The sequence below is a fragment of the Lottia gigantea genome (assembly GCF_000327385.1).
Source record: "Lottia gigantea unplaced genomic scaffold LOTGIsca_266, whole genome shotgun sequence".
Lineage (NCBI taxonomy): Eukaryota > Metazoa > Mollusca > Gastropoda > Lottiidae > Lottia > Lottia gigantea.
Window position 1 is genome coordinate 36,379 of NW_008708829.1, and position 13,351 is coordinate 49,729.

Here is a 13,351-nt window from a genome sequence, read left to right on the forward strand (position 1 = left end):
AGCAGCTAACAACAGACTATCTATGTTCTCGTATCGATATAGAGCAGCTAACAACAGACTATCTATGTTCTCGTCTCGATACATAACAGCTAACAACAGACTATCTATGTTCTCGTCTCGATACATAGTAGCTAACAACAGTCTATGTTCTCGACTTGATACGTAGCATCTAACAACAGTCTATCTATGTTCTCGTATCGATATATAGCAGCTAACAACAGACTATCTATGTTTTAGTCTCGATATATAGCAGCTAACAACAGACTATCTATGTTCTCGACTTGATACATAGCATCTAATGACTTAAATTGCTAATACAGCCTCTTGAAAACCTAATCATTAATAAATCGTTATATCAGTCTATTGTCGATAAGAACTGGGTAATTATGAGTTATATGACTACACTAGAGCACAACAATCCTTTTTAAAATAATAATCACAACGAAGACTGTACAAATGTAATCTGTATTTTTTATTTTCTGAATTCCTACTGAAATACTTTAGTCATTTTCTTTACTTCATATCATTGAAGTCAGTTAAAATAACAATTTTTAAATTGTACAGCAATCAATAATAATAAAATTGATGCATGTTTCTTTTAACGCAGAAAAGTCTTGTCACTATCTTCAGAATTAATTGTTTCGTATCGTCAAGTCAAACCGAGGAAAATGTTGTCGATATTGTTGAGGTGTATGTTTATATTTGTAATTGGTGAATCTTTTGAGATAATCACTAAAACTTATTTCTCTTTCTCAAATGACCAACTGTTTTCAGGATATTATGATTATAGAGTTTTACCTGGACGGATACGATGTGCACAATCTTGTTTAGCCGATGACGTATGTTTTGGTTTTGCGTATCATAAAGGGCGTCAGATATGCTATGTTTATAATCAGTTTCCACATTCACCAATAGTAGATGTTGGTATGGTTACGTTTTTACCCGAAGGTAAAGTTTGATATTAAAAACTATTTACACCGTTCTACCTTTCTCCATAACTTCATCTAGCATTAGTAAAACACTGTTACTGAACACGTATCCTAATCTTCAACGGAGGTGCTGAAACTAGAACTATTTCGTGTTCATAGGCGAAGTACAGTCACTATTTTAATCACCACGTTGAAAGTTAAATCAGGTTGATGAAATAGGCTGGACACATAGAAAAACGAATAGAATTTCAGAAATCTTTTCGTGTATAATTTACGACGTATTTCGGGTTGCGTTTTGCGGTTCAGATTGTTAGTACTTGGTTTATTTATTAATAATGATAATAGTGCAAACGACCTTTTGAATTGTATTAGACTGATGCTCAGAGGATGTGTAAAGCTGATCAATGTTACAAGCATCATAAGACAGGAAGTGTCCTTTCAGGTCCCACTTTGGCAGCAACCTCTCTCATGTAAACCAGAGAGTTGAAGATGTAATATATTGATCATTGTAAAAATCAAGATGTAATATCTTGATCATTGTAAAAGATGAAGATGTAATATCTTGATCATTGTAGAAGATGAAGATGTAATATCTTGATCATTGTAGAAGATGAAGATGTAATATCTTGATCATTGTAGAACATGAAGATGTAATATCTTGATCATTGTAGAAGGTGAAGATGTAATATCTTGATCATTGTAGATAATGAAGATGTAATATCTTGATCATTGTGAAAATAAAGATGTAATATCTTGATCATTGCAGATAATGAAGATGTAATATCTTGATCATTGTAGATAATAAAGATGTAATATCTTGATCATTGCAGATAATGAAGATGTAATATCTTGATCATTGTAGAAGATGAAGATGTAATATCTTGATCGTTGTAGAAGATGAAGATGTAATATCTTGATCATTGTAGAAGATGAAGATGTTATATCTTGATCGTTGTAGAAGATGAAGATGTTATATCTTGATCATTGTGAAGATGAATACTACCAAACTTAGAGTGTTTCTAATGAAAACATATATGAAATTGTTGACTGATTTTTCAGGTATCTCTTATCAAGTAGAAGTAAAAACAGGAGATTTAGTTTACGCAGGGACGGACGCCAACGTTACTCTGAGAATTTACGGTAGTCTTGGAGACACCGGTCCTTTACAACTAGACCAATCACTTAATCATTCTGATCCGTTTGAAGGAAACTACACTGATACTTTTATAATTACAGCTCCGGTCATTGGACAGGTAAGGAAATTAGATAACCATAGAAATAAAGACTGAACATAAAGTATGTTCTACAAAATTTGCAGCAGGTTTTTTCTTGTTTTTCTTTTATCATATCTTGGCCCTGTCTTTCTTAATGTATTGTATGTACATGTATATCGTAAAGGTCCGATATTTGACCCTCTGTGGGTAAATTTGGGTGCTAATGTAGATCATAACCACCTTCAACCGTTGATTTTGATTTTAACTTTCCATAGGAGATTTTGACGAAGTGTAGTTAATCTTGGAAACGAAAAACATTTCCAGAGCATAATATCAAATATAAAAAGCATTAAAAGTAAATCTTATAGCAGACTATATTTGATATGAAAATCTGGAGGTACAGAACCCGTAATTTGTTTTTGGAACAGTTTTTACAGATTCATCATATCTGAAATATGTTAGATAGATAGATTACCGACTGTTACCCAAAAATGCCTCTCACTAGCACGTTTCTTTGAAATCCCACACGTCTATAACTATTTGACTATGATTTAGATCTGTTTTAGTTACTAAGTTTTTAACAAATTTTTACATCTAAAAATTCTTCTAAAACATTTTTTTTATTGTTTGATATTATATTTTGACAGAATACAATTCAAGTTTAAAATTTCTACCCTAATAACTAGACTACCAATTAAACCTTTTAGTTCTAGTTGATTGATGTTGTTTTGAATGTTGACAAGGAAACACTCATTGTTAATATACATTATTTACTATTACTAGTAGATTATTGACTGTCTGATTTTAGATTGAAAGAATTAAAATGGAACATGATAACTCCGGGCCAGGCCCCGGGTGGTACTTAGGTACAGTAAGTATTGATTTGCCATCTAAAGGTCGACGTTATGAGTTTGTGTGTAATCGATGGTTATCTAAATCAGACGATGAAGGAGCGATTGAAGAAGAATTTCAGCCAACTAGTTCAGGAGGTAATTATTAAAATCAATTTAGACATTTATAACATTGTAAAAAAAGAAATTTTATTGAAACAGACTAATTAGATGAACTAAATAAATAAAAACTACCGAGGAAACTCCTTTTCTTAATTCACTAATTATCACGAAGAATTGTGAAAAATTATTATTTTGACTTAAAAACAAATGCAGAAGTCCAAGATCACTTGTGTTAGGGTTAGGGTTAGGTTGTGTTACTATAATATACAGGTTAAAACTAATCTTATGTTTGATTTATATTTTAGAATTGTAATACACGTGATAGGAAATGTAATCAACTGTCAGACGATGATAACCAAAGGAGTGTCACATCGCTAACTTACATTATTATTAGGTTTATATTAAAGGTAATATGAATTAATAAAAGTTGTATATTATAATTATTGAGAGGGAATTGATATTATATTGTTGATGTAGGTTTATGTTAAAGGTAATATAAATTAATAAAAGTTGTATATTATAATTATTGAGAGAGAATTGATATTATATTGTTGATGTGGGTTTATGTTAAAGGTAATTTAAATTAATAAAAGTTGTATATTATAGAGAGGGAATTGATATTATATTGTTAGTGTAGGTTTATGTTAAAGGTAATATAAATTAATAAAAGTTATATATTATAATTATAGAGAGGGAATTGATATTATATTGTTGATGTAGGTTTATGTTAAAGGTAATATAAATTAATAAAAGTTGTATATTATAATTATTGAGAGGGAATTGATATTATATTGTTGATGTAGGTTTATGTTAAAGGTAATACAAATTAATAAAAGTTGTATATTATAATTATTGAGAGGGAATTGATATTATATTGTTGTATAGGTTTATATTAAAGGTAATATAAATTAATAAAAGTTGTATATTATAATTATTGAGAGGGAATTGATATTATATTTTTGGTGTAGGTTTATGTTAAAGGTAATATAAATTAATAAAAGTTGTACATTATAATTATTGAGAGGGAATTGATATTATATTGTTGGTGTAGGTTTATGTTAAAGGTAATATAAATTAATAAAAGTTGTATATTATAATTATTGAGAGGGAATTGATATTATATTGTTGATGTAGGTTTATGTTAAAGGTAATATAAATTAACAAAAGTTGTATATTATAATTATTGAGAGAGAATTGATATTATATTGTTGGTGTAGGTTTATGTTAAGGGTAATATGAATTAATAAAAGTTGTATATTATAATTATTGAGAGGGAATTGATATAATATTGTTGATGTAGGTTTATGTTAAAGGTAATATAAATTAATAAAAGTTGTATATTATAATTATTGAGAGAGAATTGATATTATATTGTTGGTGTAGGTTTATGTTAAAGGTAATATAAATTAATAAAAGTTGTATATTATAATCATAGAGAGGGAATTGATATTATATTGTTGATGTAGGTTTATGTTAAAGGTAATATGAATTAATAAAAGTTGTATATTATAATTATTCAAAGGTAATTGATATTATATTGTTGATGTAGGTTTTTGGTTATTGATAATTCGTTAGATCTGGTCGGGTCCAATGACATGGCGGTTGGACTCGGCCCTGGATGGTGTTGCGTGAGTTACTCGATCTCCTTCATTCTTTCAAACTCGTTCTGATCATGGTATTTCTTGTTGGATGGTAGTCGAATGGTAGTCGTTGGCTGTGGACTCCCACAACACAGTCATTTCATGGTTATCACCTTTCACCAACGATGTCAATTTACACCAACAAGTAGAAGTTGCTTTGGGTTTTAACAATATTGGCATCAACAATTCCACTGACGAGCTACGAGATGATGGCTTCATCGAACGCTTTATAAGCCATGGAGTATCATCGAAGCACCTGTCTAGTCTATGAATTACGGTAGGCATTTCAATACACTGATTGATTTAACACATTTTATTGATCATACAAATGGATGGGATGCAAGTTACATAAACTTAGGAAAATCCTTTCCAAATAATAATTTCATGCTATGGAAGATTACATTACAATAATTTCAATTTAGTGACACATAACATATTTAACAGGAATCGAGATAGGTAACATATATACAATATAGCTGCCGTTAAGAACGATACATCAACCAGGAACAACGCATCAGTCAATCATCGAAGTAAAAGAAGACATTGGCCTTATGCAAACCTATGTGATTGTTTTATGTATTGCATTGCATGATTTAGAATTTTGGAGTTCAATTCATAATTACCACGAGGATCACCCCATAATAAAATATTTAAACTAATAATTCTAGGATCAATGAGATCATCGAATAATTTTTGCCGTTGTTCAGAATACAAAGGACAATGAAAAAAGAAATGATTAGCATCTTCTATTGATAGACCACAAGAACATGTTGCATCATCAACTATGTTATAATTGAGTAGATCAGATTTTAGCTCACTACATCCATGACGAATCTTGGTTATAAGAATATTTTCACGTCTTGGTCCATTGTAGAAAAAGCTCGGGGCATTATCAACATAAAGTCTCTTTTTCAAGTTATATTTCAGTAGTTGCAAAGAACGAATTGAGAGCTATATTAAGTCTCGAAGAGGGTGTTTGAATGTCGTTTATATTTCGGAGATTATAATGTTTATCATTTAAAATATCTGATAAATAATCTGGTGCCGAGCCATTTATGATTTTAAAGAATGATATAAGACGCCTATTTTTCTTAGTAGGGGTAATCCCGTTTCAAAATATAAGGATTGTCTACTTGCATACTTAGGTAATCCCGTAATAATTCGTGTGGCTTCAAGTTGAAGTTTCTCAAGTTTTTCACTATCACTTTGACTACATCCATCCCAGACCTCACAACAATACTCAAGTATTGACCAAATATAAGTTTTATATATATTTAGAAGCGTTTTTCGTGTCAATTGATACTTTAAACTTTTTAAAATATTTAATAATTTTGATGCTGATTTTTAAAGATTTTCAATATGAAGCGACCATTTGGCATCGGAAGAAAAGGAAACTCCTAAGTGTTTATGATAGTTTACTTTTCTAGCTTTTTACCACCAAAATATATATTTGGATTTTCAAAGTGGACTTTATTAGTAAACAAGACAACTTTGGTCTTATCACGATTAAATTTAACTAGCCAGTCCCTGGCCCGATTGTGCAATTTTGCTAAATCAGAATTGATAGAATGTTCAATATCTGGAATGCAGGATTTGTTGCAACCAATAGCAATATCATCTACAAATAATCTTGAGAGATTTTGAAGAGTATCGTGAACATCATTCAGGTAAATCAAAAATAAAAAGGGTCCCAAGATCGAGCCTTGAGGTACTCCAGATATTACATATTTTTCAGAGGATGTCGAATAATAACACTTTGTCGACGATCATTAACATAACTATTTAACCAACTCAATATGTTTGCACAAATGCCATATTTTTCTAACTTAAGGATCAGACCTCGGAGATAAACTCTGTCGAAAGCTTTGGAAATGTCACAGAAAGTGTAGCAAGAAAATTGTTTTTCATCAATCGCTTTCACCACATCGTAATTTACCTCAATTAGTTGAAATACAGGAGAATACGAAGGTCTAAAACCAGACTGGTATTTATAAAATAAATTGTTAGTATTAAAATAATCATATAGATCATTAAAAACAATTTTCTCAAAAATTTTACTTAACGAACTAAGCAAGGAAATTAGTCTGTAGTTAGTTACCTGAGACTTATCACCTTTCTTAAACATTGGCATCACCAAAGCTTTTTTCCAAACGTCAGGAAATATTCCCTCTTTTAATGAAAGATTATAAATTAGCGTCAACGGTATAGTGATAGTATCAATGGTGTTTTTTAAAAGTGCGTGGCTTATATTGTCAAATCCATTTGCTTTTTTCGATTCCAATTCTTTAATCACGTCTTGAACTGTTTTCTCAGTCACTATAGACATATGAAATTTCAAGTTTGTACGAGATTCAAATACTGGTAAATTAGCCTCTGACGTGTTATTGGATATTGAACTAAAGAAATTATTGAGAAGTTCAGCTTTCTCATCATCTGTGCTAATCATGTCAGTTCCATTTTCCGAAACTAAAGGGGGTATTATTTGCGACACATGTTGGTTAAGTAATTTTTTCAAGGCATTCCAATATGTATTATTGGACGAGACAGCATTGCCGGAGTTTAAACATTCCAGGATTTTATTTTCATACTCCTGTTTTAAAACCTCTTTAAGATTGTTCACTTTATTACGTTGTTTTTTATATTTAATCAGGTCATTTACAGATTTAGATCTTTTTGCAATTTTTCTAAGCCTGTTACGAATGCGAATGTGGCGTCTTATATTTGAATTAAACTAAGCTTTGTCTGAGGGTCTTATAGTAATGTTTTTCTGTGGTATATATTTATCAATGAAGTTGTTCAGAATCTTGTAGAATATTTCGCATGCCGAATTTGTGTTTAAATTGTAAAAAGTATTAATCCAATCGAAATTTTTAATAAGATTGTTTAATAGTTCAAAATTGGCAAGTTTATAAATGAAAATGTTTTTGGTAAAATTCAATGGCTGAGAAACAGCTATATCGAATGTGGCACACACACCTTTATGGTCTGAAATATTTTTTATCAAATTCAATAACTTCAGAGAAATCGCAACATATGGAATCATTTGCCAGTATGACATCAATAAGGGTTGCTGATGAGCTTGTTACTCTAGAGGGCTCATTAACACAGTTCTTTAAGTTATTAGTTAACAAAATTTGGTGTAAAATCGCTGTTGTACGCGTTAGGTCGTCGTTTAGGTCGCCTACGACAAGAACATTGGTTGTGAAATCATATGCAGTTTCTGTAGATCGTTCAAAGTTGGCCCAGAATAGATCATAGTTTTCACTATTTGGGGGTCTGAAGAATGTGCCTAGAAGATACGTAGTGTTCTGTATTTTGAATTCAATCCAAACACTTTCAATCTTGGGGAATTCTAAGTCTAATCTCCTTTTACAAGTTAGTGACATTTTGATTGACATATACGATAACACCACCCCCATAGGAATTTCTATCTTTTCGGATAGGTGTGTGGAAACCTGGCCATGTCAAAGATTCATTTTTTACATTATGATCTAAATGATTTTCGGTAAAGCTACATATTAGATTTTCATCGACATCTTCCTTAATTAAATTAAGTTTATGTCGAATACTTCGTACGTTAAAGTGAAAGATAGAAAGTTTAGGCCTGTACATTTGGGAGAATCAAACCCTCCCTTCCCCGAAACCTAACCCTAGAAGAAGAAAGGTTATATAGAGACCGTGGAACCTGACAGAGAATGGAATGAAGTTAATTGTCACTATCTCAGTCATTTCTTTGTTTTCTAACAGTGAGACGACACCACTTCGAGTTGTTTTTGAAGCTAATGCCGGTAGAAAGTCGCTGAATCATTGTCTACACAGTATTATTAACAGTACTGTAGTGTGATTTGCGGTTTATCTTATTTATCTCATCCAAGTGAATGATGTTATTTGTGTAGTTAGTTAAAACTTCTATTGGAGAAAGTTTTTAATTATTGATAAAAGTTACAGGTCCAATCAATTTTAAAGGACGATAGTCCAAAATAGATGAAAATAATTACAACTACAGCCAAATTATGACAAAGTTTGATTTTTTACCAATTCTAGTTATTTATGTCCAATGTGATAATTATTGTTTGTCATATTTCATTAATATGATAATTAAGTTAATCTTTTTCTGAGTGAGTTTCTTGTCGTCATGGAGGAAAAAATGTGGTTCATATGATAATAAACAGTTTACTTTGATGTGTTGATTCAGAAAACATTGAACAATGGCTTTGTTTTGAGTCAATAGAAATAAAAAAAAAATGGAAAATTATAATTGCAATATTGTATATTGTGCCAGGAAAAAACTTTGCTTATTAAAGGGATTGTAAAGAGGTTTTCCATCCTTTTTATGTGTATCGGGTTCATATTTGACTTCTATTTGGGACATTCCAATTCTTCGTCCTATGCCTGTGGTTCTTGCAATTGCAGAAAGAGTTAACCTGAAATGACGCAGCCCCTGCAAGAGAATTCGTTACCAACCCACCACCTTTCCTATAAACATTTTTTTTTATGTTATAAACTTTATCATAAATAAAACAAATCAAGACAAAGTTTTTCAATTTATCACATATGGAAACTAAAGATTCGCACAACAAAAAATAGAAAAGATTATCTAATTTAGACATTCTGATATGTAATATGAAAGTAAAAGGTTTTACATATTTACATTAAAATGTACAATAAACACCAAAATATGAGCACTTGGACTAATTTGGAGTTATTTTCATTTGATTTTTTTAGAAAAGTAAAAAGCACAGTTACATAATATAAGCTTATTCATCACTATGAAATTAATTCATGTAAGAAAAATTAAATCAATATTCAGTGTTAGTGTCGAAAATGTCTCACGGATTAAAGGTGGAAATAGTTCAGATGTAACTCACAAGCTAAACATTGTAATTTCTTTCAATTTCCTCCTGAAATATAACAAAAAGAAATCAAGATGCTGTAATGTTAAAAAGGATTTTTATGACATAAGCCTCAGAAACATCATATTGATTTTATGTTAAAAGCCTCCAAAACATATTACTTATTTCATTATGTCATAAGTATAGTAATATTTTGTTTGCATTAGTGTAGACCTTCATCAATATCTGGTTCTTTCACTTTCTTTATTTCTTCTTCATTGAAAACAAAGAAAATTTTGTCAATTTTCAAGTTAACCTGATAGCTACTTCTTTAAAAAGGCAATGAGTTTTGAGCTTCACATTAATAATTAATTTTATACAAGATGAATTGAATAAGAAAATAACTTCCTTTCTAGCTAACAACAGACTATCTATGTTCTCGTATCGATACATACCAGCTAAAAACAGGCTATCTATGTTCTCGTATCGATACATACCAGCTAAAAACAGGCTATCTATGTTCTCGACTCGATACATACCAGCTAACAACAAACCCTCTATGTTTTTGTCTCGATACATAGCAGCTAACAACAGGCTATCTATGTTCTCGTCTCGATACATAGCAGCTAAGAACAGGCTATCTATGTTCTCGTATCGATACATACCAGCTAACAACAGGCTATCTATGTTCTCATCTCGATACATACCAGCTAACAACATACTATCTATGTTCCCCTCGATACATACCAGCTAACAACAGGCTATCTATGTTCTCGTCTCGATACATAGCAGCTAACAAGAAACCCTCTATGTTTTTGTCTCGATACATACCATCTAACAACAGGCTATCTATGTTCTCGTCTCGATAAATAGCAGCTAACAACAGGCTATCTATGTTCTCGTCTCGATATATAGCAGCTAACAACAGACTATCTATGTTCTCGACTTGATAAATAGCAACTAACAACAGACTATCTATGTCCTGGTCTCGATACATAGCAGCTAACAACAGGCTATCTATGTCTGATATCGATATACAGCAGCTAAGAACAGACTATCTATGTTCTGATATCGATACACAGCAGCTAACAACAGACTATCTATGTTCTGATATCGATACACAGCAGCTAACAACAGGCTATCTATGTTCTGATATCGATATACAGCAGCTAACAACAGGCTATCTATAAGCCGGTGATGACTTGACAAAGCATCACAATTCACGGCAGTAGTTAGTTAGTTACTCTTGAGTACTCACGATATATTTATTTTAGCTCTGTATATTATTCCGACCAGTTCTAACCTGACAACAGGCTATCTATGTTCTCGTATCGATACATACCAGCCAACAACGGGCTATCTATGTTCTCGTCTCGATACATAGCAGCTGACAACAGGCTATCTATGTTCTCGTATCGATACATACCAGCTAACAACAGGCTATCAATGTTCTTGTCTCGATATATAGCAGCTAACAACAAACCCTCTATGTTTTTGTCTCGATACATACCAGCTAACAACAGGCTATCTATGTTCTCGTCTCGATACATACCAACTAACAACAGGCTATCAATGTGCTCGTATCGATACATAGCAACTAACAACTGGCTATCTATGTTCTAGTCTCGATATATAGTAGCTAACAACAGGCTATCTATGTTCTCGCCTCGATACATAGCAGCTAACAACAGACTATCTATGTCCTCGTCTCGATACATAGCAGATAACAACAGACTATCTATGTTCTAGTCTAGACACATAGCAGCTAACAACAGACTACCAATGTTTTCGTCTCGATATATAGCAGCTAACAACAGACTATCTATGTTCTCGACTTGATAAATAGCAACTAACAACAGACTATCTATGTCCTGGTCTCGATACATAGCGACTAACAACAGACTATCTATGTTCTGATATCGATACACAGCAGCTAACAACAGACTATCTATGTTCTGATATCGATACACAGCAGCTAACAACAGACTATCTATGTTCTGATATCGATACACAGCAGCTAACAACAGAATATCTATGTTCTGATATCGATATACAGCAGCTAACACCAGGCTATATATGTTCTGATATCGATACACAGCAGCTAACAACAGACTATCTATGTTCTGATATCGATACACAACATCTAACAACAGGCTATCTGTGTTCTGATATCGATATACAGCAGCTAACAACAGGCTATCTATGTTCTCGCCTCGATACATAGCAGCTAACAACAGGCTATCTATGTTCTCATAATGATACATACCAGCTAACAACAGGCTATCTATGTTCTCGTCTCGATACATAGCAGCTAACAACAGGCTATCTATGTTCTGATATCGATACACAGCAGCTAACAACAGGCTATCTATGTTCTGATATCGATATACAGCAGCTAACAACAGGCTATCTATGTTCTGATATCGATACACAGCAGCTAACAACAGGCTATCTATGTTCTGATATCGATACACAGCAGCTAACAACAGGCTATCTATGTTCTGATATCGATACACAGCAGCTAACAACAGGCTATCTATGTTCTGATATCGATATACAGCAGCTAACAACAGGCTATCTATGTTCTGATATCGATACACAGCAGCTAACAACAGGCTATCTATGTTCTGATATCGATACACAGCAGCTAACAACAGAATATCTATAAGCCGGTGATGACTTGGCAAAGGATCACAATTCACGGCAGTAGTTAGTTAGTTACTCTTGAGTACTCACGATATATTTATTTTAGCCCTGTATATTATTCCGACCAGTTCTAACCTGACACAACGAACAGGTCGATCTGATTACAGATTTAAAGACCCTACGCCGGTTAAACTTAATCGGGGAAGAACGTGCCATATGCAACATAATTTATAGATTTTACGGATTGAACATGTCCTTTATTAATACACCTTTTCTCCCTTTTTACTCCGTTTTGAATATTCGAATTATTGCAAAAACTGCAATAATGTATTCGAGGCCATCTGGAAAATATATACATGTAATATTTGTATAAGATCTTTTACCCACCAAAAAAAGGCGACATGAGAAAATTAAAGAAAACAAATTAATTGACTTGTTCAGTAAATTGCTAATTCAGCCTATCGTTGTATCAGTCTATTGTCGATAAGAACAGGGTAATTTGTTATACAAAGCATATGAGACAAGTTAATATGACTACACTGAAAGCACAACAAAGAATGTAAAAAATGTAATCTGTATATTTTATAAAAAAGTTTTCATTTTCTGACTTCCTACTGAAATACTTTAGTCATTTTCTTGTCTTCATATCATTCATTGTATTGTCTCCATGGGTTGAACGTTAGACCTTGACACTTTGCTTGTTTGGTTTGGTGGTTTTGTGTTCATCGAATATTTTCTTACCAATTTTCAAACACTTGAAGTCAGTTAAAACAACAATCAATATTATGTACTTATATCTAAAACCGACTACTTTAAAATATTTCTATAATTAATGCATAATCAGCATTTGAGCAGTATTGAAACTCGGCGTGTTTCTTTTAAAGATGGGTTCTCTTAAAATGAAAATGTTAATACTTATATGAATAAAACGTAGAGGTGTTCTAATAAATTGTAAAAAAATGTCCATAATTAATTCATATTTAGCTAAATTAAATGAGAATTACCAGCAGGGTTCCAATGAATGTCCGATCTAAAAACACTTATTTTTTTGTTTATTCAGACTGTACATGCATGGGCATTTTTGATTGGTTAAAACTCTTAATTATATGTTAAAAAACATAATGATATGATTAAGAA

General features: G+C 32.0%; 1 protein-coding gene across 1 annotated transcript in view; it reads left to right on the forward strand.

The window, feature by feature from the left end:
* Positions 1-1,963: 1,963 nt before the first annotated feature.
* Positions 1,964-13,351, forward strand: part of LOTGIDRAFT_144836 (hypothetical protein) — a gene marked incomplete at both ends in the record, with an annotated part of 65,091 nt that continues 53,703 nt past the window's right edge. Inside the window, 2 exons of the mRNA XM_009056169.1 lie at positions 1,964-2,182; positions 2,952-3,123. Of these exons, the coding sequence (XP_009054417.1) occupies positions 1,964-2,182; positions 2,952-3,123 (391 nt within the window). The remainder of the gene's footprint in view (positions 2,183-2,951; positions 3,124-13,351) is intronic.